The sequence below is a fragment of the Dermacentor variabilis genome, unplaced genomic scaffold (genome assembly GCF_050947875.1).
Source record: "Dermacentor variabilis isolate Ectoservices unplaced genomic scaffold, ASM5094787v1 scaffold_12, whole genome shotgun sequence".
NCBI classification, from domain to species: Eukaryota; Metazoa; Arthropoda; class Arachnida; order Ixodida; family Ixodidae; genus Dermacentor; species Dermacentor variabilis.
In genome coordinates, this window is record NW_027460280.1 from 51,213,769 (window position 1) to 51,239,406 (window position 25,638).

The 25,638-nt window shown below is 44.1% G+C and overlaps 1 protein-coding gene across 1 annotated transcript in view; it reads left to right on the forward strand.

The window, feature by feature from the left end:
- flr (actin-interacting protein 1 flr) overlaps window positions 1–25,638 on the forward strand; it is a 66,955-nt gene that overhangs the window by 16,860 nt on the left and 24,457 nt on the right. Inside the window, exons 6-8 of the mRNA XM_075677387.1 lie at window positions 13,440–13,517; window positions 13,621–13,698; window positions 13,785–13,876. Of these exons, the coding sequence (XP_075533502.1) occupies window positions 13,440–13,517; window positions 13,621–13,698; window positions 13,785–13,876 (248 nt within the window). The remainder of the gene's footprint in view (window positions 1–13,439; window positions 13,518–13,620; window positions 13,699–13,784; window positions 13,877–25,638) is intronic.

Sequence of the window (25,638 nt, forward strand, 5' to 3'; positions counted from 1 at the left end):
CACCGGTTCAGACATTTGTCACATTACAGCACTAAATTTGAGATGCCCCTGTCGTCAGTCAGCGGCGCACGTGGCCTCCCTGAATGCTCATTGTCATGCAAGTCTTCACGGCCTTTTGCGAACTCGCAACACCACCACCACCACCTCACACTTCTCAAAGCGAGACACCTTTCCCCATACATGGGCTGCATTTCCATGTGGATATTGATGGGCGTTTGTCCCTTGCTCCATTGAAACCAAATCGCACTTCGTTGCTCGTAGGCCCTGGATGTGTGAAGCACAACCGCCATCTGCTGCTGTGTTGCGGAGCTACTGGCAGATCAGGCTAGGCCGGTCCAAGAAAGGTCCACTGCTGGGAATGGATATGTTGACTTCGCATTTACAGTTGTAATCTGGCAAAAAAAAATAGGGGCAAAGACACGTAGTTGACATTAAGGGGACCCTGAAACGATTTTGACGATGTTGTACAAACGTACTGATTAATTGACACATCTAAGTGCTCCGCATAAAGCGTGTAATTTATCATAAGGTTTTAAAAATGTACATCGCTGTCGATCGCAGCACACTACTCGGTGGAATTTTCAGCCGCCCCTACCCATATGACGTAAACCACCCAGTTGACGTCAGTAGGGCGAGCTATCCGATTGGCTGCCCAGGGTGCGTCATCGACAATCGTTCCACCTTTGTGGTGAACAAATGATGTTCGTAATAGTTGGAATGTTAGTTAATTTGTTTCTATAAAAAGAAAGTAACAGAAAGAGAAAGAACAAGAACAATTTCTCACTACACTTAAGCACTTGCGGCACACAGCAAGCGTTGTCTGCTTGTGTTACAACATGCTCCATTTTGACGAGTGCTCTGCAGTCAGAGTCAGTCTGTCTTTTCGCGAGCACTATGATTCGATTTTGTTGCATTGTGGACTGCAAACGTAGTGACTGGCAATATGTCAAGCTACGACATCGTCTCCCTCTGCAAGGCAGCAGACTAGCGGACTGGCTGCAGCGCATCGGACTGCCACCATCCGATCGGTGCCAGGATTTGCGTATTTGCGGCCATCACTTTACACCGGTAGATTACTAACGCAATAGCGTTTCGTGAGTCCGGTATTAGGGTAAATGCAAGCGCAAGGAGACAGGGCCTGGCTGTTTGACCGTGCCGTTTCACGGGATGAGCAGAAGCGCAAATGTGAATGGTCTGTATGGTGCAGCCACCTGGTGGCACAAAGCTCAACCACACACAGTAGCAGTTAGGAAATGTATTCTTCTTTGCTGCTGGTGTAAATGTTTCGCAGGAGTGTAATCGTTAACACATTGTTTTTGTAAATGTTTAAAATGTTTTACACTTGGTTAGAGCAATATTAGCTCTTTGTTTGGCTGGTTAAGCTCTGCATCAACCGCTGGTTGGACCGTGGAGACCGATCAGGCAGCTCACGTACGTCTATGCTAAGTTCCTTCATCAGCTTGAGTTTATGCCTTCACCGTTCCGCCAAACCGCCCAGCTCACCTGTGGTTACCAGAATACCAGACACGTTCGGTGCTGCGACAGAATGCTCGCAATGCACGCTGCTTCAACTCTCGCTTGGGGTTGGCTGCCAAGCAGCTGGTGGAGAGTTTGGAGAGGCTTTGCACGCGCGCTCCTAAGTTGACGACACGACATGCCATCATGGCGCAGAGCCAGCGAAGGCGGAGCTTAGCTCCAATCACTCGGCGAACGAGTTAAGGAGAAAATGCATGACTATAAGGGAGGGTAACTTGTAATCGTCTCTAGCGCTCTTAATATGAGAGAATAAAATTCAAACAGTGCTAGACGACAGGACCAGAAAGAGGAGACACACTTTCTGGTCCTGTCGTCTAGCGCTGTTTGAATTTTATTGTTACCATGGAACACCAACTTCCCCAATCCGCTGCCCTTCTTAATATGAGACATTTCACACAAATTGTGGTGCGAATGATTAACTTTAGCTCTACCCTGCGCATCTACAAAATTTGTCCGAAACGTTTCAGGGGCCCTTTAAGAGAAAGAAATGGATCTGGGCAGGCCATGTAATGTGTAGGGTATATAACCGGCGGACCATTAAAGTTACAGATTGGGTGCCAAGGGAAGATAAGCACAGTTGAAAATGGCAGAAAACTAGGTGGGGTGATGAAAGTAGGAAATTTGCAGGTGTACGTTGGAATCCGCTAGCGTAAGACAAGGGTAATTGGAGATCGCAGTGAGTAATTTGTCCTGCAGTGGACATAAAGATAGGCTGATGGTGGTGATAATCAGGTAAATTTGGCAGCTGAGTTCTAACATGCGAAATTTATTGGAGTTTTTGGCTCAGTATCATGTTTAGAGAGCAGTGCTAGTAATAGTGAAGCTTTTTCCAGAGTCCCATCTTTGTTACTGCAATAGTTGGACTATCATGGCAGTGGCGTTTTTATGCTTGTTGGGGAATGTACAGTCGAACCTTGATATATTGAACAGCGCGGTGATCGCAAAATTGTTTCCATATAGCCAGAATTCGATATATAAGATCACGTAAAAAACGCGTCTAACTTCTGCAAATCAGTCAATGAACCAAGGGCGGGATCGGGGAGCGCACATTCGGCTGCGTCGCGCTGTTTGGAGCGCACATTCGGCTGCGTCGCGCACAATTGGCCTAGGCCGTGCTGACATTGTCAGCTGGGAGCGCGCGATTGATTCAACTTCATCAGCTGTGCAAAGTTGGCGCGGTCTAGGCGAATTGTGCGCGGCGCAACTGAATGCGCGCTCCGAACAATGATCCGTGATCACGCTCCAATCGTGGCGCAGTACTCACTTGAAGCTTCACACAAAGTATTTATTTACTTGGCTGAAAGTACTGCAGCAGTGTAGCCTGCTTCTTATTGGCAGCCATGGACTTAAACACGGAGTCTTCAACCTAGTCTAAACGATCCATAAGAGATAGGCCTGTGCCCTCTAATGCGCCGCAGTAGCGGCGTAGAAGGGCCAAAGCAGCTACAGCCTCAGTTGAAGTTGGTAGCGGGGCAACATCAGTGCTTGCGGGATCAACCTCGGCAGCATCTTCGTTTGGCCGATACTTCTGCGTCGATCTCCACGTCCGTCAATTGAAGCATTTGAAACACTGTCAATAACAAAGTATTAAGTGGCATCTGCCAAGGCATCTGTGAGTGAGCCCAGGGAGCGACGCAACCGCCAGTTCTCGTGAGGCATGGCAGGTGCAGAGCATGGCACCGAAGGTCAGTGCGGCAAATGAAATGTGTCGTTGACGTTGTCGAACTAGCCAAGCCACCTCATGTGTAAGCCACTACGTTTAAATGTGCAGCTATAGAGCGCAGCAGTCAGGGACGCCCATCGCGCCACCGCTATATTCGAGAGTGTTGCGGGAGAGCTCGCTGCCTGTCAACAAAGCGCTCGTGATCTGAGGTGGCGGAGTTCGATATATCCATTTGACGTCCAATCCCGTTCGAAATAAAAAACTTAATATGCGTGCAATTTTCCAGGTGATATAGAAAGTGTTCAACATATGCAATAATTCGATGTATCCGTGTTCGATATATCGAAGTTTAACTGCATAAAATCAGCATTTATTGAAGGGATGGTCTACACGGGTTGACTGATGGGCTAGTTGGTTCATTATCACAAAAAGAGCAGTGCTTCAAGACTGGACACAGAGGAGGAACCACATACACACTTCACGGTGGTCTATGGTCTACAGATTCTTAAAAGGAATGAAGAGCAACAGTAAACCAGGCTAGGCTGGCAAAGTATAACTTCAAAACTCTTATTTGCATTCTTTTTTACAGATAAGGGTAAATTAATAGTGGAGAAAAAAAAAAGACCAAACTTCCCTTTCCTGAATTTCATGTCGAAACCTCAGTACTAGCACATAAATGTGACATCACAGATTTCAAAGTGCCTTCTCATACTTACGCCATTTTGGCACAGAAAAAAGTTCCCGGAGCCCACCTAGTTGAGTTACCATTGAAGATATGTGAAAAAAGAAATGTAAAGACATTTTTAATCTGTGTGTTATAAGCATACCTGCCAACTCTTCCGAATTTTTCGTAAGAAGTAAGAATTTTGAGCAGTCTTACGATTTTACAAATCTTGCTTGAAATTTTACGGAAAACATTTTATTTGCGAAAAAAATGTGAAAATATAGTAAAACTACAGTCTGGTACCTTGCGCCGCCACAAGAGGGCAATATGTATGCGTGTTATCATCAGCAGCAGCTGCAAAGTTATAGTGATTTCTGTCGTCTACTCGGGAGGTCACGAATCCATTTTCAAAGCTCGATAGGGCCGATAGTGCCTCCAGCGCCTCCGCAACCCTATTGCCATGCTGTTGCCTTTGTTCGCGCAGGCGCGTGGCTTTGGACTTAAATCAGCTTCAGTCACTGCAGTGTTGAACTCGCCTTTTGTGTGACTAGCTGCCGCGTCGCCCGCAGTGCGGCTCCGGCCTGTAGTGGCTTTGCAGTGCAATGGCGGGCTCGAAGCCCCGACAGTACTTTCAAGTGTTTTTGAAATCGTACACAGCAGAATTTCCGTGCTTCGTGCCCTCAAAGAAAGGGGAGAAGTTCAGATTTTGCACCACGTGTGCCTGTGATGTGAACATCTTGCATGGCGGCAAGTCTGACATCAAGGTCCACATCGCTTCGAAAAAGCATCAGGGATATGTGCGAGCCACGGACAGCCAGCCAAGCCTACCAAATTTTGTATGCTGCGACAACAACCTCAGTGTGATTCGTGCAGAATGCTTCTTCACGGCGTTTTTAGTTGGAACACATCCCGCTGAGTGGCGGCAATCATGCCAGGCCGCTTTTTCGGAAGATGTTCCCCAAGTGCGAAGAAGCGAAACACTAGGCCTGTGGACAAACAAAGACGATTTCAATTATTCGGGAACTGGCCACCAACGCAGAGACTCCTTTGCTGGATGCCCTAAAGCAGCAAGTATTTTCAATCGCTGTGGATGGCAGTAACAAAATGGATACGCAGCTTTACCCTATTGTTGCAACATATTTCTTAAAGAAACAAGTAGAGTCGAAAGCCGCCTTCTTTGCCTCGGGACAATCCAAGGGGAAGCGACGTGTCACTAGATTGCAAATCTGGTTCTGGACGAGATGAAGTCTCGGAATTTGCCTGTTGGAAACCTGTTGGCTATGTGTTCGGACAATGCCATTGTCATGATCAGCAAGAAAAAGTGTTTCTACTGTATTGAGAGAGGATCAACCAGGTTTGATTGGGATTGGTTGCCCGTGCCATCTCATCAACTTGGCCGCCCAAAAAGGAGCTTCATGTCTTCCTGCAAAGGTTGATGAGGCTTTGGTTGACATACTTTTTTTACCTAGAGAAAAAGCTTGAAACAAAGATAGACTTAGAGTTCCAAAAAATGCATGACTGCGAGGTCACAAAGATGTTAAAGCATTCGCCGACACGTTGGCTGTCATTGGAAAAGTGTTTGAAGAGGCTGCTCGACCAGTGGAAACCTCTACTCAGCTGCTTTTTATCTGAAACAGCAGTGCAACAAGCAGAGCTTGTTTTTGGAGTCGTACCAAATTCCGAAGGCTTCCTCACAAACCCCCAAGAACCCTGCACTGACCCCAAAGTCTGCTACACATCTTCACAAGACTGCTGCAGGCCTCGGGGAAAAAAAGCACTGATGGCAATGAACTCTCGCGAAAGAGGAAAGGAGCTCATTCTGGACCTCAAGCAAAAAAACACTTGATACCAAGGATTCTGGGGAAGCCAGCCACGTGACCCGTGAGGGGCGCCTGTTTTATTTTTTGTCATCGAAGCTAAACAGGGCATGCTGTCTTTTTTTCCAAAACGTTATACCGCTTTTTTGAGAAGGCAAACTGCCTTCTTCAAGCTCCTCAGCTTCATGTACTGAGGGGCCTCTTAAACTGCCTTTTCAAGGATCTCCACACTAGATTTGTGCGCCCATGTGTTGCCAAGGCATGTCATTCATTGCTGGAAGTTGACTATGGAGCTGCAGAGAACCAGAAAGGTGACGAAGACATAGTCATTGGCAGCACAACCTACTCTGTGGTTGAGGCACTGAGCTGCATTGAGAGAGAGCAGTTCTTCTCTGCTGTACATTTGTACTTAACGGCAGCATGCGATTACATTTGCCACAAATTCCCGCTAGAAGACTCCAATCTCAAGATGGCTGAATTTGCTCAAGTACAAGCTCTGGAAACTGCTTCATTCAACAGCGTACTTTATTTTATTATGGCATTTCTTGCTATCTTATTCCAGCAGAGTGGTGAATCAAAAGAAGCAATCAATACACTTGAAGTCGAGTTTGCCAACTTGCAAGCATATCAGGTTCCAGTCGACATATTGAACGAACCAAGGTGCGACGTGCAGTGGTCGCAATTGGGAAGCGTTCGGAGTGTCAACGGATCACTCAGGTTCCACAGAATTTCACTGGTTACGCTGGGTATTCTCTCCATTCCCCGCAGCAATGCTGAATGTGAGAGAACATTCAGCACTGCAAACAAAACTCGAACGAAGTTTTGCTCATCTGTTTATGAGAGAACACTTGAAAGTCTGCTGATGGTCAAAGTGCACCAGAGTGGTACTTGCTTTGAGCAAACCTACACGGAGAAGTTTCTGAAGCAGGCAAATTCGGTAACTGCAAAATCATTGCAAAAATAAATTGTGCCCCAGTGGAGTTTTCACTCTTTACTCTCCAAGACACTCATTTCACTTGCGGTTGTGAAAATGTGAGTAAGCTTGTCGCAAAAGGTAAGTCCCTTAAAAAAAAAAGTGCTGCCGCTGTAAGATTTGGAGTCGGGCTTGTTGGACGATCGGAGGAACTTTGGCGACAGGACTAGGCGAGCAGGATTTATTTACATTATTTACATTTGAACATGGGATACATTTACACAGTCTAGCGTGACTCCCAAATGGAGCCCGCAAGACGAAGCATACAGCAAACGAGCACACAGCTCACGAGTACATTGACGAGCACAGAGCACGACGACGAGCACACACTAGCAGCCAACAGCAGCCGTTTTTAAACACTTCGTGTTCCCTAGATCCCTAGGTGAGGCAAAACGTTCGACGTCATCGAAAACAAGCCGCCTCTCTGCGGGACGTTTTACACACACACTCACACACAGGTTTCAGTGCCCCCTCCGAGGGCCGACGACCTTTGCAGCACTCGGAGCTGACCTTCGCAACGCAGCCGTCGTGTTGTCCATTGTCCTGCGTCCCCGTAGCCAGGTGGTCACGCCAGACTCCAGCCGGCGCCTCTAAATTCCAGAGCGGACCTCGCACAGTGGCCTCCGCTGCAGCCCATTGTCTGGCATCTTCAAAGGCCCGTGAAAAGGCACCGCAAGGCATCTCCTTCCAGGAAATCCCCCTGCTTCAGTCGAACCGTGAAGGCGTTGGTAATTTCACTAACAATAGCTGATCACGTTTAGTCATGCGGTGCCGAGGGGTTGTTGACGCGGCACCTCACGGCCTCTACGAAACGAGTCACCGCGGCAGGTGTTAAAGGCTTCCATGTTCTATTTGGGGAAGCTCACAATGCTCGCAGCTGCAGCTGGCTGAGAAAATGTTGCCACCACCACCGCACCCCCCCCCCTCCCCCAGCCGCAATAATTTTACGAATTTCCAAATCTTCAGGTTGGCAGGCATGGTTATAATTAAGCGGAAGTCTGCAACACTGCTCACTGAAATTGATGGTGATAGCATGGCTGTAACTTTCACCTCTAAATGAGCGTAGCATGAGTGACAAAAAACGTGATTAACTGCGCTAGCACTGTCTATAAAAAAATGTCTGCGACTTCTGACATGCTTCTGCAAAAGCTTATGCTCTGATATGCTGCAGTATTCTTCTTGTCACACCATGAAAGGAAAAAATTGTCATCCACCTAAATGTAGCACGATGCTACAATGGAAGCCCATGCAGGTTTCATGGAAGGAAAGCCGAGCAGTGTCCAAAAAGGGGATGGTCCTAGGTTCAAATCCCGGACCGTGACGAGTTTTTGCTAAACTGCAGGGATTTTTTTTTTTTTTTTTGAGAAACCCGTATCACTTTCTTTTGTAGCTTTGTGCATCATTTGGGTGTACAATAATTACTCCCTTTCATGACATGTCCTCCTTCTTGCGGACTTCCGTTGAACTGATTTGCCTTTGTCACACTATGTAATTCAGGCACTATGTTAGGAGTTGCTGTGTAAGCTTTAGAGTGCCTGCTGGGTGGTGTAACTTAGCCAGTGTCGTGCAGATGGGTGCAAAGGTCGTGATGCAAGTGAAGAAATGATGCTTAGATGAAAATCGGAGCCCATATGAGAGCGACTAAGGTGCACATACTGTATTTACTTTAATCTAGGCCAGGCCCGATTCTAAGCTGACCCCCGAATGCCCGAACCCAGAAAAAATAAAAAACTTACATGAGGACAGCGTAAGTGAGGACAGCGTTCATGAAATGATAACAGCATTTATTTCATATGAACATGCCGAGCTCACTCTCCGTCGTCACTGCCACTAGCCTCGGCCCAGACCACACGAACGCTTGCGGACACGCGCAAGCTCGTATTTGCATGCCCATGCATATGCAGACAGTGTGGCATCGCACGCTTCAAGACACGACGTGATCTCGGTGAACAGCTCCTTTCTCTTATTGGACACTTATCTTCCTTATCGCTGTGATCTCGTTGCGGCACACGCGGAAGAGTCTCCCGTTGCCCCTTCCAACGACAGACTTTTTTCTCATCGATGCGGAAGTCCCGCCTGGCGTACTATGCCTCTGCGGCTAGCACCACTTTTTGTTTGTAAGTGCCACTATAGTGGCATCGCCTGTTTGGTGCCATTACGCTAACGCTGCTCCGCACGCCGATACCATAGAATAATAAAGAACCAGCTCCGATACGACACAGGTCAAAGCAGTGCCTCCTTTATTTGTTTCTGTACCTGCCGCGTGAGTGCCGCGGCATCCGCTGTGCCCTTTCTTGTTACTCTCTCGATTTTGTCCTGAGATGCCGCTTAGCGGCTCCACCGTACTATTCGCTTGCAGACGACGTTTTCCCCCGCCCGCGTGCCGGCGATTTAGGGACATTTCGCGCCACGCTTGTGTCGTCTGCAAGCAAGAACTACAGAGGTTATTGGATGTTTCAGAAACAGGAAGCAAAAAATATATATTTTGCAGAAAAGGAATGGTGGTGCAATCTCTCACTGGAATGGCAAAACATGGTGTGGGCTATGTTTTGCCATAACAGTGACAGACAGCACCACCATTCTGTTTCTTAGAAGATGTAAATTTTTTGCCCTTATTGTGCTATCAACCTGGCCAGGTTGATAGCACCTATATGATTTTCTTACGTAACATTCAGTTTGTGTCGAGAAATACATAAAAAAATATTGCAGAGTGCAATGTACAGTCATAGAAATGCATTACGCCATCTATTTCAAAATATAACACTTACAAATATTAATTCGTCCCATCAGCTATCGAGCTGTAGAATAGGCCGCTAAGCGAAGTTGTGAATACTAACACCATAGACGAGTTCGTAAGAAATGTTGAGTCATACTTCCTGTTGTTCCCAGAAAAGTGTTCTTCCAATTGTCCTATGAAGTGCTGCAAATAATATGGTCTCTGGCTTGTCTGACAAAATGTCATGTGTTGTGACGCGTGGGCAGACTTTCTTGTTGAATGCTCTTTTAAGTATTGCAACTCTGTTATCATATGTGTTCTTTGTTTTTCCTTTTTTTCTTTTATACATGTATGAGGGGCTACACAAAAGTTTGGGGAATTTGGTCATAAAAGAAGTCTGGTCATCATAACTCTTGATCTGCATTGTCCCCTTTGAATTAGTCACCTTGAGCATGTATTCCTACGATTCCATTCATCTGTGGAAACCTTCTGGTGCGAGTGCATTGAGGACCTCCTGCGATTCTGACTGGATCTCAACTGGGCTAACCGATGCTCTTTCAGTCTCAATTTAATTTTCTGGAACAAGAAGCAGTCATAGGGGCTGAGGTCAGCTGTTTAGGGTGGGTTCGGAAGCACTGTGATATGTTCGGAAGCCAGGAACTCGTGAACGAGTAATGCGTGAGAAGGTGCGTTGGTTGGAGTTTTAAAGTCAGTTTTTCTTTCACTTCTCTGGACGTTTGTGCTGAATGCTCTCCCTTAAGGACTTAAAAACCTCACAGTGAAACTTACTATTGATGATTTGTCTAGGAGGTATAAATTCCTTGTGGACAATTCCGGGAAGGTCAAGGAAAACAACCGGCATGGACTTCTCATAGCCACAAACTTGACGTGCCTTTTTCGGCCGTGGTGAATTGGGCAACTTCCACTGTGGCACCTGTGTTCAGCTTTAGGATCATAACTGCAAACACATGTTTGATCACCAATTACAACATTGGTGATGAAGCTATGGTCATCTCTGACATGTTGCATGAGTTCTGTATGGAGAGAAACATGGTAGAGCTTCTGTTCATCGCTGAACAGTCTTGGCACAAATTTGGCAGAAATGCGTCTTACATTCAAAGTGTCCGAGAAATTCGCTGAACTGTGGATTCAAGATCAACATCAGCTGTGCCGTATTACTGTCCTACAACATCACAGACATCCTTTATTGTCAAATTGCTATTTAGGTGGATAGCTGTGCGAGATTTTTATCGTTGCTCATGCCGTGCTCGTTCGTGGGTGTCCAGAACGCTCATTGTCGTCAACAGATATTCGGGCATCTTTGAAGCGTTTATACCCCATAAAATCTCAATTTGGGGTCATAGCATCAACACCGTAATTTTCCTGTAACATACGATGGGTTCCCCTTCAGTTTTGTTAAGTGTGAAATGAAATTTTATGCAGATAATTTGCTCCTTAAAGTCCTTCATATTTGTTGAAAAAGAACTTGCAGGATCAGTAAAACATAGCATTGCAAAATCATTAAGCAAACCACCACATCCTCTCAGCTGTGCAGCTGTCAGCACACTGATACACAAATTGTAGTGCTCGCCACATCTAGCAGCAGAAATGTGTGCTACACCCAGTTCGCACATGCTATTTAAATTCCCCGAACTTTTGGGTAGCATCTCGTATGTATTCCCTCGTGGTGTTCAGAAGATTTTTGCCTGGATTAAATTGCTCCTGCTGTATGGGCATGAAAAAGGCTTACAGTATAAAAATTATACAACGTATTGTCTGAAAGCAAAAATATGCATTAGCTGCGGGGTAATCATAAAATGAATGCTTTTGAAATCATGGCATGTAAGTGTTATCATAGGCAATGTCACTGCAATGTAGCAGTGGTAAACCATGGTTAGTAGGCATGTGAAGTTGCACAATAAATCAGTGGACTTACACTCACTTTATTAGAAAGGCATGTCTGTGCAGGTTAGAGAAATGCAAGGTTGCACTGTAAGGTGCTTTTGGGCAAGGCTGAATTTAATTCACCAATTCACCAGTGTCCCAGAGAATATGTGAGTTTATTACAAGGAATAATAAAAATGAAGCATTGGTTTCTGCTTGGAAACACGCAGGCCATCTTATCTGCACTGAAGAAGTGGAAGCAGACAATTTTAATTGATAATTTGATTCCATATTTTTCTGCTGACACAACAGCTCCTGATGCTGCATTACAGTGTGGTTATCTATGAAGTTAACTAATGGAAAACATAATTTGACTCGTGAGGAATAGAAGGCAGTTGTGCTTTTCTGTGTATTGATAGATAAGGGACTTAGCAGCATGCCCATTACTTTGCTTTTATTGTGTATTTACATGGCGTTCAGATGCTTACACCTGTGCTATGTAAATCTGTGGAAGAAACCACTTTGCCTAAAAACTGGAACATGCTAATGTGGTGCCTATTCTTAAAAAGCGACCTCAATGTGCCATTTCCACTTATCGTCCAGTTTCATTAACCCCTATAACATTACGTGGGCTAGTTGATGAACATCTTAATGTAACTAGGGCTCCATTGTTTGTCGTGTTTTGTCTATGCTCAGCATATTCCATTGTGATGGCATATAGCCATTATTGTCTGTAAAAGTTTCAACTTGCAGTTTTCAATCATAATAGTCAGTCAAATGCAATCTAGCTCTTAAATAGTGAGCAACATGCCTTTTTTATGGTCTCTTTTGTTAGCCGGTTTACAGAATAAACACATCACTACAGTGGCCTTGACGTGGGTTCTCTTCTGTAGATTGTGTGTACAGACCTTAATAAGATGTTCAAATTGAAATATTTTTACAAAAATAATTCTGCAATTTTGCCCAAAGGACGAAGCATCGGCAGCGCGCTAATAAGATTTAGCATTGCACTTGGACTACTTTGGCGATGTTCTAGTTATATGCGTGCTCAACATGTTGGTGTGACGCAGCACGCAAGGCAACTCCTGCTAAGTAGAAGGAACAGTGCCCTGACAGCTACTAGGCGTCTCACAGCACCGGTGTGGTGAACATCGCCAGTGCTGTTGTACCTCGATGGTGCATGAGAAATCGTCCGCATTAGTCAATGCCCAGTGAAATATTAGATAACACCTTAACATTTACTGCCCGTTCCACTCAGACACTTAGAGCAGTTCATACGCACAGCAACTCAGCAGGAACACTAGTGTGCCTATAGTGCACAACACTCATGCCAGCAGTGGAAGGCAAAACGCTGCTCTTACTCCGCCATCAAGGTCGAGGTGATTGAGTGTAACGATAGTGTGATGGCATCGTTTCGTCATTGTTGCAGCCACATGCGCTCTGCGTCTCTGGAGGCCCTTTAACCCACTGTGCGCAAGCTGCGCATGTGCCATCGAGCAGGACAGCACGAACACGGCGGCGATGATGGCATTTTTTTGCACCTCGGGCGTCTGTATAATTGCTATAGCAACAATACAGGGTGTTTCAGAAAATATGTTTCGAACTCCTTAAACATAGGGAAGATGCAACAGTTAAACAATTTCCTTTGGATTGCTTTCTCAAGTGCAGGAGTTGCTGTAATGTTGTGACTATTCGATCCAAAGAAGTAGTTGTTCGTTTCAGGATTATTTTTTTAAAATCTATTTCAAATAGTTCCTCAGTTACATTGGGATGTTGGGAATGGTTGATAAATTATGATTTGATAAACAAATTGTTTTGTTGAACAAGTGTTGACAACCTGTTTTTGATTATTCCTCAACTTGTAGATTTTGTTTAACTCCATTTAATTTATTCCATCATTAAGTGATGTGGGAATGTGGTAAGTGAATAAATGATCAAATATTGCTGAATTAGAAACAGACTTGTCAGTTTGCTATTTGTTAAGTCTTACATGAACTTGTATGAACCATTTCTGTTGATGTAGTTACGCTAATCAGTTTTTGTTGTTTCTTTCACTTTGGATTAATATGGCTGATAATGATGGTTTAGTGTCATTCATTATATGTGGTAGTGATGTAACCTGTATGCACAACAAACAGTATTGTTATGCTTTTCAAAAACACTGAACAGGCATTTCTCTTCCTCAGGACCATGCTCGTTTTGTCCAGTCTGTTCGATTTTCACCTAATGGTGAACTGTTTGCAAGCGGAGGCTTTGATGGAAAGGTTAGCCTAGTTTATCTCTACTATGGTATGATGCATGCATAATTTTTTTAGTCAGTATTTTTGGTATTACAGTGTGCTAACATATTTCTGGTTTTTCTTTCAGATGTTCCTTTACAATGCCAGCACATATGAAAAAGTTGGTGAATTTGGGTCTCCAGCGCATAGTGGTGGCATCTATGCTGTAAGCATTGGTACTTTTGTTTACAAAAGAATGGGTATTCACTCGATAGTAATTTTGTTTGCTCTTATGGTTTGCACTTCTTACAGGTCGCTTGGAGTCCTGACAACACCAAGATTCTCACTGCATCTGGGGACAAGACCTGCAAGATCTGGGATGCAAGCACATTATCAGTTGTCACGTAAGTGTTTTCTCTATTCTTCTTGGTTGTGGAGATCTCTTCTTTGCATCTCTATTTTTCGTGTTAGGACAGCAAGCTGCTTTGCACACCTTGCCTACATGCCAGTTCTGTAAATTTTAAATTTGGGACATGTTTGTGTTATTCTATTTCCACATTCTTCGTTTCAGCTTGTGTATCATGTTTTCTGCAAGTTATTGTTTTTGCAATGACAAATTTTGCATATGCGTTTTGCCTGAACAATGTCACAGTATCTTTGTATTTTTCATGTGCAATTTAATGTTCTTAATGTGGCATGTAATCGACATGAAAAGCTGTTTACAGGTGATCAAAATTAGCAGGAGACCCTTTGCTGATCTTTCATAGGCATCACCCTTGAGTTTCTTTTGAGTATACTTGGGAAATTTTTTATTCTTAGTTTTTTTGCTAATATTGCTATGTAGAATTACTATATAGAATGAAGGTACTTTTCATGTCAAACGTGGATTCGTTATAACAAGTCAGGAGTAGGACTACTGCGCCAATTCTGCCATTTTGATACAAACGCCAGTTCCTGTGCCAAACTGCGCCAAACACAGATAATTGACCTAAATTGCGCCACGCTGGGCCAGGATGGCTTCGGCATGCGTGCTTCGACAGTGGTCGCAAACAGCAAGTGGATTCGTTCTCCAAAAAAGAGTGCAACCATTCACATTCCGCACACCACGCGACAGCGGCTCTCACAATGTTTCTCGTAATTTTTTCGCTAATAGCACTGGACTTTTCCGCGCTTCCAGCATGTGTGGCCACTCTTGGCTGTTGTCGCTGCTGTCGGCACGGCCAGGGTGGCTGTATTTAGAGCGTGCTATAATACGGTTGAATGGGCCGAGCAATCCCTAGCTGAGGTGCAAAACAACGAAAGGTAGGCTGAGGATGCTGCATGCGAACTAGATAGTAGGGAGGCGTGCGCTACAGCGAGTTCAGTGGACAGGCGTCTCTGGCTCCAGGACCAGTACAACATAAAACTATTCCAATCTGTTTTTATGCCCGTATGGGTGAGGCCTGAGCCATTTTGACCTATCGTGGAAGGCTAATGGTGAATTTGGAATAAAAAGTCGCAGTTTAGGCCGAAAGACGAATCATCGATTGCAATAGCAAATTAGTAGACAGCTATACGAAGTAAGGATAGTTGTTCTATCAGCCATATTAATTTGTGAACATTCACTTGCTAACTAAATTCCGCTTATATCCAACACATGCCGTTACATCCAGCATTCTTTCTTAGCAATGAACCCCTTTTTACTTTTCAATCAGTATTAAACTTTTTATTTGAAACTAACACCCTAAATGTGATTTGGCCAGGCTACTTGTAGCACGGCCTCCACCTGGAGGTCGTAGCTGCAATGAAAACATATTCTTGAGCACCTGCCTCCCTGCCCTTGCTTTCAAGTCCTTGCTGAGGCACTAGTGCTACAGATTCTACATATTTTACTGATCTTCCCTATCTCGTGAAACATCTATTGTCATTGCAGAAACGATCAATCACTGTCATTTTTATATTATGTATATACTTGTATTTTACGCACTTTAGAGCAAATAAATTTTAGGTCCTTTTACAGCCACATTGCACCACATGTATATATTGCACTTTTTAGCGAATATTTTAGGCCACTATACAGCCGTGTTGCATTACTCCCCGCAATTAACACCCATATATCATTCAGAAGTACAGATCATCGATTTGGCGCTCTTTGGCCACATCTGGCCCTTGCGCCAATAAACTTTACAAATCAATCAATCAATTACTAACTAAATTACCAAGTATGGTGTTATGCGCGCGCACAACCAAGCCTGAAAGCATCTCGCTCAATGACTGCGGAAACTTGCTATTAAAACGCTGAAGTGATGAAATGCGGCAGCAGCAACGAGCAAATTGACCTTTGTGCTGCCTTGCTTCAACGCGAACCAAGCAGCGAAAACACAGTGCACACGAAGCTATCAGCACTCGCACTCTGTCCCCATTGCAGGTAGCTTTCAAGATAGGCCGTGCCATACGCAGCAGCTGCCGGAGTGAAACCCGGCCCTCCTCTCCCCCACCAGTGCCTTACGCGCAATGCAAAACAGCGTGCTTCCTCCCCACTTCCCCCCTAGCGCACACGAGATTGAGCCGCCATCGTCAGGTCACCCTCGCATGCTTTCACTCGCACATACAGCATACGGCGCATGGCAACAATGTTATCGCCCCTGGACTTTATACGGAACATTGTTGCGACAGCAGAAACTTGCCTGGAGTGGTCCATATAATTGCTATTGCAATAAAAACAAATTATGGTAGTTTTATGTTATTCCAACCGAGGCTCTCTGGGTATGCGGTGACATATACGATGACCCAGAAATTATGTTACTGCATAGATTGGACCGCATAATTCAAGAACATTTTCTGCTATCATGAGCATCGGCGCAGGAATATATATTTCGATTGTAGTGCCACTGATGTTTTCGGCTTTACAGGAAAGAATGCGCCGTGGCACCGCTTGACTAACTCTTCTCTATTCTAGTACATTATAGCTGAAAAGTGCTCCTTTATTACGTGCTTCATGTTGGTTTATTCTGTGTTTCATCGTTGTTTCAGTGTGCTGCCATATTCCATTATTCCACCAAAATTCAGATTGGCCAGCTCCAGAGTGCTTCAAAATGAAATTTTATCTGCGCCAAATGGCTCAAATGAAATTTGGTCTGTTCCAAACTGCTCCAAAATGCAATTTTGTCTGCTCCGAACTGCTCTAAAATGCAATTTTACTTGCTCCAAAAATTGCTCCAAAATGACTTTGGGCAGACCACCCCTGACAAGGTTGAACTGCAGTAGTGCTATGACAATAGCTGCATGGTATGCTATATAGCAGTCATTGTGCTGCTGTGTTTTGGTTGCTCATAAGTGACATTGTAGACTCATACACAGCATCATCATCATCATCATCATCATCATCATCATCATCATCATCATCATCATCAGCCTAGTTACGCCCACTGCAGGGCAAAGGCCTCTCCCATACTTCTCCAACTACCCCGGTCATGTACTAATTGTGGCCATGTTGTCCCTGCAAACGTCTTAATGTCATCCGCCCACCTAACCTTCTGCCGCCCCCTGCTACGCATCCCCTCCCTTGAAATCCAGTCCGTAACCCTTAGTGACCATCGGTTATCTTCCCTCCTCATTACATGTCCGGCCCATGCCCATTTCTTTTTCTTGATTTCAACTAAGATGTCGTTTACCCGCGTTTGTTGCCTCACCCAATCTGCTCTTTTCTTATCCCTTAATGTCACACCCATCATTCTTCTTTCCATAGCTCGTTGCGTCGTCCTCAATTTCAGCAGAACCCTTTTCGTAAGTCTCCAGGTTTCTGCCCCATATGTGAGTACTGGTAACACACAGCTGTTATACACTTTCCTTTTGAGGGATAGTGGCATCCTGCTGTTCATGATTTGAGAATGCCTGCCAAACGCACCCCAGCCCATTCTTATTCTTCTGGTTATTTCAGTCTCATGATCCGGATCCGTGGTCACTACCTGCCCTAAGTAGATGTAGTCCCTTACCCCTTCCAGTGCTTCGCTACCTATCGTAAACTGCTGTTCTCTTCCGAGCCTGTTAAACATTACTTTAGTTTTCTGCAGATGAATTTTCAGACCCACCCTTCTGCTTTGCCTCTCCAGGTCAGTGAGCATGCATTGCAATTGGTCTCCTGAGTTACTAAGCAAGGCAGTATCATCAGCGAATCGCAAGTTGCTAAGGTATTCTCCATCAACTTTTATCCCCAATTCTTCCCACTCCAGGCCTCTGAATACCTCCTGTAAACATGCTGTGAATAGCATTGGAGATATCGTATCTCCCTGTCTGACGCCTTTCTTTATAGGGATTTTGTTGCTTTCTTTGTGGAGGACTACGGTGGCTGTGGAGCCGCTATAGATATCTTCCAGTATCTTTACATATGGCTCATCTACACCCTGATTCCGTAATGCCTCCATGACTGCTGAGGTTTCGACTGAATCAAACGCTTTCTCGTAATCAATGAAAGCTATATATAACGGTTGGTTATATTCTGCACATTTCTCTATCACTTGATTGATAGTGTGAATATGGTCTATTGTTGAGTAGCCTTTACGGAATCCTGCCTGGTCCTTTGGTTGACAGAAGTCTAAGGTGTTCCTGATTCTATTTGCGATTATCTTAGTAAATACTTTGTAGGCAACGGACAGTAAGCTGATCGGTCTATAATTTTTCAAGTCTTTGGCGTCCCCTTTCTTATGGATTAGGATTATGTTAGCGTTCTTCCAAGATTCCGGTACGCTCGAGGTTATGAGGCATTGCGTATACAGGGTGGCCAGTTTCTCTAGAACAATCTGACCACCATCCTTCAACAAATCTGCTGTTACCTGATCCTCCCCAGCTGCCTTCCCCCTTTGCATAGCTCCTAAGGCTTTCTTTACTTCTTCTGGCGTTACCTGTGGGATTTCGAATTCCTCTAGGCTATTCTCTCTTCCACTATCGTCGTGGGTGCCACTGGTACTGTATAAATCTCTATAGAACTCCTCAGCCACTTGAACTATCTCATCCATATTAGTAACGATATTGCCGGCTTTGTCTCTTAACGCACACATCTGATTCTTGCCTATTCCTAGTTTCTTCTTCACTGTTTTTAGGCTTCCTCTGTTCCTGAGAGCCTGTTCAATTCTATCCATATTATAGTTCCTGATGTCCGCTGTCTTACGCTTGTTGATTAACTTAGAAAGTTCTGCCAGTTCTATTCTAGCTGTAGGGTTAGAGGCTTTCATACATTGGCGTTTCTTGATCAGATCTTTCGTCTCCTGCGATAGCTTACTGGTTTCCTGTCTAACGGAGTTACCACCGACTTCTATTGCGCACTCCTTAATGGTTCCCATGAGATAGTCGTTCATTGCTTCAACACTAAGGTCCTCTTCCTGAGTTAAAGCCGAATACCTGTTCTGTAGCTTGATCCGGAATTCCTCTAGTTTCCCTCTTACCGCTAACTCATTGATTGGCTTCTTGTGTACCAGTTTCTTCCGTTCCCTCCTCAAGTCTAGGCTAATTCGAGTTCTTACCATCCTATGGTCACTGCAGCGTACCTTGCCGAGTACGTCTACATCTTGTATGATGCCAGGGTTCGCGCAGAGTATGAAGTCGATTTCATTTCTAGTCTCACCATTCGGGCTCCTCCACGTCCACTTTCGACTAACCCGCTTGCGGAAAAAGGTGTTCATTATCCGCATATTATTCTGTTCTGCAAACTCTACTAATAATTCTCCTCTGCTATTCCTAGAGCCTATGCCATATTCCCCCACTGACTTGTCTCCAGCCTGCTTCTTGCCTACCCTGGCATTGAAGTCGCCCATCAGTATAGTGTATTTTGTTTTGACTTTACCCATCGCCGATTCCACGTCTTCATAAAAGCTTTCGACTTCCTGGTCATCATGACTGCATGTAGGGGCATAGACTTGTACCACGTTCAATTTGTACCTCTTATTAAGTTTCACAACAAGACCTGCCACCCTCTCGTTAATGCTATAGAATTCCTGTATGTTACCAGCTATTTCCTTATTAATCAGGAATCCGACTCCTAGTTCTCGTCTCTCCGCTAAGCCCCGGTAACACAGTACATGCCCGCTTTTTAGCACTGTATATGCTTCTTTTGTCCTCCTAACCTCACTGAGCCCTATTATATCCCATTTACTACCCTCTAATTCCTCCAATAACACTGCTAGACTCTCCTCACTAGATAGCGTTCTAACGTTAAACGTTGCCAGGTTCAGATTCCAATGGCGGCCTGTCCGGAGCCAGGTACTCTTAGCACCCTCTGCAGCGTTACAGATCTGACCACCGCCGTGGTCAGTTGCTTCGCGGCTGCTGGGGACTGAGGGCCGGGGTTTGATTGTTGTATTCATATAGGAGGTTGTGGCCAAGTACTGCACCAGGGTGGCCAATCCTGCTCTGGTGAGAGAGTGCGTTACCGGTTCTGGTCACCGGGATCAGGCCGCACTCCAGGCCTGTTTGTGCAATTTTCTCAACACACGTTTTTTTTTTTGTATTTCCCGGTGGAGAATTGCGCGGCACCGGGATTTGAATCACGGTCCTCTTGCACTGGAGACGGATACTCTACCGTCCCCGCAGGAGCTAAATTAAAAATTGAATTATGGTGTTTTGCGTGACAAAACCACTTTCTGATGATGCACGCCGTAGTGGAGGACTCCGAAAATTTCGACCACCTGGGGTTCTTTAACGTGCACCTAATTCTAAGTACACGGGTGTTTTCGCATTTCGCCCCCATCGAAATGCGGCCGCCGTGGCCGGGGTCCGATCCCGCGACCTCGTGCTCAGCAGTCTAACACCATGACCACTGAGCAACCACGGCGGGTCCCGCAGGAGTTGTACGCCTCATTTAACCTACAGTGGTGCCCTATTTGATCAGTCAAGGTGGACCAATCTGAGCTCGGTTATACCGCATGGATGGCACTCGGCTAGAGAACCTGGTATTTATGACCTGCACATGTGTGGCCACACATAATTGAGGATATATAAATTTTTTTTTTTTTTAGGAGGGTTTCCGTACAGTGATAAAAGGAAGGAAAATACATTTAAAAAAAAAAGGGAACATAACATGTGATTTGAACTCGTGATCCTTCAATGTTGCCCGGAAAGGTAGCTCAGTCGGTTGGTTCGTCAAGCCAACGGTTACTTTCAAGCGCCAAAGCTCCTGCTCCGAGCTTCATACTTATGTGGAAAGGGACTGATGTTGTCCCCTCTCCGCCGGCCTAGGGTGGAAAACGTGCTTTCCGATCGCTCAAGGTTGCGCGGATATTGTATAGCTCTAGCGTCTAGGAAAAAGCTTAAACAGGTGCGGGGGCGGCACGCATAGCGTGGGAAGCTAGCCGCCGGAATAGCTATCTCAAGTACTGCTGCTGGCGAGGGCGAAATACCTTCGTGTAATTATAATAACCCTAATAGGACTTCTTTCAAAGAAAAAAAAAGAGAAGAAAAAGAGAAGGGAAACGGCTCAGAAGGCTATACTACGAGAGCTATGACTGATACTTTTCTATATATATGTATTCATCTCATCTATGGGATCGCATGCGCGCGCTGTTGGTTTTAAAGCGCAACCGTGGTAGGGAAACGGAAGGCGATATAAGCATGCGTGTCCATGATACGCACACGACAAACTGCCTTACAATATTTAGAATTGATATATATATATACACACACAAAAGCCAATATAGGCTGCTCGACACTATCTCGCGCGTTTTTATAGCGAAGTACATCAGAAGCGACTCGTCGTTCCACAACAACCATTTCCTGAGTGATCGCCAGATATATGCCGAATAACTTCCTGTCATTCAATAAGAATGTCTCTCTTTCATGCAGCCTACCAATTCGCGCTGTTTCGGTTTAGACAAAACAATTTATCATTCCAGGCGCACTTGCCAAGTTTGCCTCCAATTAAAACTGCCTGCGATGCCTATAGTGCAGCTCTTATCTCACTCAACATACACAGTTCTATATACGTGCATCCGGTGCAATGCTTTCCGTTGTATCAGCAATTTCAATGTCATGGCCGATCATGTAAGCAAAAGTAGCTGTTTACTATTTACAATATCCAGAATTGATCAAACGTGAAGTTGTCACCGGCATTCTGAGTGGTTGGAAGGCATAATTTCTTTGAAAAATGGCCGCCAGAGGAGCAGCGTGAACTCGAGCGGCTTTATAGACTAGGAAAACTGCCTTAAAATATTTAGACTTGAGGGGAAGCTTCGTTAACAAACTATAACACGGCAATCAGCACTCGTATACGACGAGAGAAATTATTGAGACGTGGGAAATTCCCTTGAAATAAATCTGGTTTGCGAGACAAATGCTTGTATGTATTGAATCTCTTAAAAGATGAGGGGGGAAATATGCGCTCACCGAGAGGGCATCTTCAGCACGAGACCACCGCGAGGCACCTTACTGAGATGTAGAGAGCTTCGCGGCCGGAACGAAATCTCCCCTCTCCGCCGGCCCAGGGTGGAAAACGTGCTTTCCGATCGCTCAAGGTTGCGCGGATATTGTATAGCTCTAGCGTCTAGGAAAAAGCTTAAACAGGTGCGGGGGCGGCACGCATAGCGTGGGAAGCTAGCCGCCGGAATAGCTATCTCAAGTACTGCTGCTGGCGAGGGCGAAATACCTTCGTGTAATTATAATAACCCTAATAGGACTTCTTTCAAAGAAAAAAAAAGAGAAGAAAAAGAGAAGGGAAACGGCTCAGAAGGCTATACTACGAGAGCTATGACTGATACTTTTCTATATATATGTATTCATCTCATCTATGGGATCGCATGCGCGCGCTGTTGGTTTTAAAGCGCAACCGTGGTAGGGAAACGGAAGGCGATATAAGCATGCGTGTCCATGATACGCACACGACAAACTGCCTTACAATATTTAGAATTGATATATATATATATACACACACAAAAGCCAATATAGGCTGCTCGACACTATCTCGCGCGTTTTTATAGCGAAGTACATCAGAAGCGACTCGTCGTTCCACAACAACCATTTCCTGAGTGATCGCCAGATATATGCCGAATAACTTCCTGTCATTCAATAAGAATGTCTCTCTTTCATGCAGCCTACCAATTCGCGCTGTTTCGGTTTAGACAAAACAATTTATCATTCCAGGCGCACTTGCCAAGTTTGCCTCCAATTAAAACTGCCTGCGAACACAGCGTCAGGAGATCTTAAAGTCATAACTTGCAGACCACCATGATGTGGGAGGAGTTATGCGAATCTTGATAATCATCATCATCATCATCAGCCTATTCATGTCCACTGCAGGACGAAGGCCTCTCCCTGCGATCTCCAATTACCCCTGTCCTGCGCCAAGCGATTCCAAATATCACCCGCAAATTTCCTAATTTCGTCACTCCATCTAGTCTTCTGCCGTCCTCTACTGCGCTTCCCTTCTCTTGGTAACCATTCTGTTACCCGAGTGGTCCAACGGTTATCTAGTCTGCACATTACATGACCTGCCCAGCACCATTTTTTTCTCTTAATGTCTATTAGAATATTGTCTATGCCCGTTTGCTCTCTAATCCAAACTGCTCTCTTTCTGTCTCTCTTAAAGTTATGCCTAGCATTGTTCGTTCCATCGTTCTTTGCGCGGTCCTTAACTTGTTCTCAAGCTTCTTTGTCAGCCGCCAAGTCTCTGTTCCGTATGTCAGCACCGGTAAAATGCACTGATTGTATACTTTCCTTTTCAATGATAATGGTAAACTCTCATTCAGGAGCTCACGATGTCTGCCTTATGCAATCCAACCAATTTTTATTCTTCTGTGAATTTCCTTCTCATGGTCCTGGTTCCCTGTGATTAGTTGACCTAGGTAAATGTACTCCTCCACAGACTCTAGAGGCTGACTTGCGATCTTGAACTCTTGTTCCCTTGCCAGGTTATTTATCATTGAGAGGTAAATCAGAGGATAATCATTGAGAGGTAAAATCTCATAATACAATACAATGCATTTTATTGCCATCAGTATCTTCACCCTTTAGGGTGTTGTGTACACAATTGTGTATCTGAAGATTGTGCATCAACAGCAATAGCATTGATGGAAGTATTGAAGCTTAAAATATGCTGCATACATGCTGAAACACTTCTCTGTGGTGTTGTGCTGCAAGCTTGAAAAAAATGTGCAAAATATTTTAGTAAGATGAGTGGTATGAGTGGTTGGGTATTTTTGCTCGGTGTAAGTATGTTGCTGTAAACAGCGGGTTCATTTCTCCAATCGTTTTTCACAATGTGTTGCGTCAGGCATAATTTTCAAGTGGCTGGATAGGTGCTTTTCAAGCCTGCTAGACATGAAATAGCTGATGTTCTCATACCTGTTGTTCCTGTAGTGAGTTCTTGTGTCGAGTGCACATTCTGTAAACTCGACAAAACTTCCTAAAGAATTGAAAATTCTTATTGTATTCTGCAGTACACTTTTTATGATTTTGAAGATGTAAGGAATGTGGTGAAATTAAATTTTAAATCAACAGAATGCATTGGTGCCTGAAAGGATTAAGATGGAGGAGGTTGGAAAAAAAGTGAAAGCGCTTGATTAGGTTCCAACTCCTTTTACAGCAGGCACCAACAGGAGATGATTGACATTTTAGCTGTGAATAACAAAGGAAATGCACTTGAACTTGCACAGTATAAAATGAAGAAAATTGCATATCAGCTTGCGCAGTTGAGGGGGAAAAAAATACGAAGACATGGCTAGTATGTAGTTGACAGAGTATTGAAAAGAACATTGTTTTGTAAAAGAGATTAAGGACATTTTGGACTGATTATATTTAAGAAAGTGCTGAGGTGTCTAACCTTATAACATAAAGAATTCATGCAAGGCGGAGCTACTGACATTGTTTATGTCAATGTATGCCTCAGATAATTTGTTTGATACTAGTGGTAACTGCTATCCTAATGTTTGGCATCCATAGTTCTAACTGCTCATAACAACCAATGTGGTTTGTAGCGGTATGGGTGCGGTTGGGGGGGGGGGATTCATATGAAAGCAGTGGAACAAAGCGAGGTATATTTTCTATGTGCTTGTTTTTTTTGTTTCTGTATGTGCATAATATTTTATATGTATACAAGTTAAATACTATTATAATTTTTGGTCTCTAATTATTTGTCTTGCCAAATGTCTCCAGGGTAAATTAAAAAGAATGCTAAGACCACATTTCTCAAAGATAGCTAATTTTTGAAGGGTAGTTGATGTAGTAGTCCCTCAGACCAGAGTACTATAATTCATATGTGAGTAGTCTAAAGTGTGATGCAGTAACAACTTTGTTTTTTGTGGCATAAATACCTCTATAACGTGACACAGGCGTATGGCTTTGTATTTCAATGCTATATCTTTTATGTGGTCGATCCATGGCATATTTTCTGAAAATATTACCCCAAGTGATTTAAACGATTTTACACATTCAAATTTTTGTGAGTTATAAAGACCCAAGTTCACTGTGCTTCTTATTTTTGGGGTGAAAAGTACTGCCTTAGATTTGTCGACATCAACTCTCAGTGCATTTTGATGCGATCAAACTTCTAGTTGTCCTTGCGAACTGTTTCCATTAATTGTTAGATCACTGCCAGAATCTCCAGAAAGGAACAAGGTTTTATCGTCAGTGTAAATTATAAAACAAGCATTAGAGTTTGTGTTAGCAATGTCACTAAAGTATAGTGTGAACAAAAGTGGACCTATAATACGCTATTCAGGTAGGCCACAGGACACATTTTGCATTAATGACTTTTATTTATTTAATTGTACATATTGCTGCCTGCATTACTAGTAGGACTGCACTAAAAGTAACTCTGCCTCTTATTCCATAATACTCTAGCTTCTTGAACAAAATGTTATGATTTATACAGTCAAATTCCTTCATAGGATCTAGAAATTTTCCTAGTGCCATGTTCCTGCACTCAAAATTACTTAATAGAATATACTCTTTTTGGTGTAGCAGTGCCAGTTTTGTTGATCAGTTCTTCTGAAAGCCGTACTAAGAGGCTGTAATAGTATTGTATTTGTCTAAAAATCTTTCAAATCGTGTTAAAATGAACTTTTCGATAAGTTTTGAGAACACTAGGAGAATGCTAGTAGGCTTATAATTACCTAAGATGCTCTGGTTACTTTTTTAATGAATAACCACAACTCTTGTAATTTGCATTTTTGATGTAAGATTAGCAGTTTCTATGTATAGATTA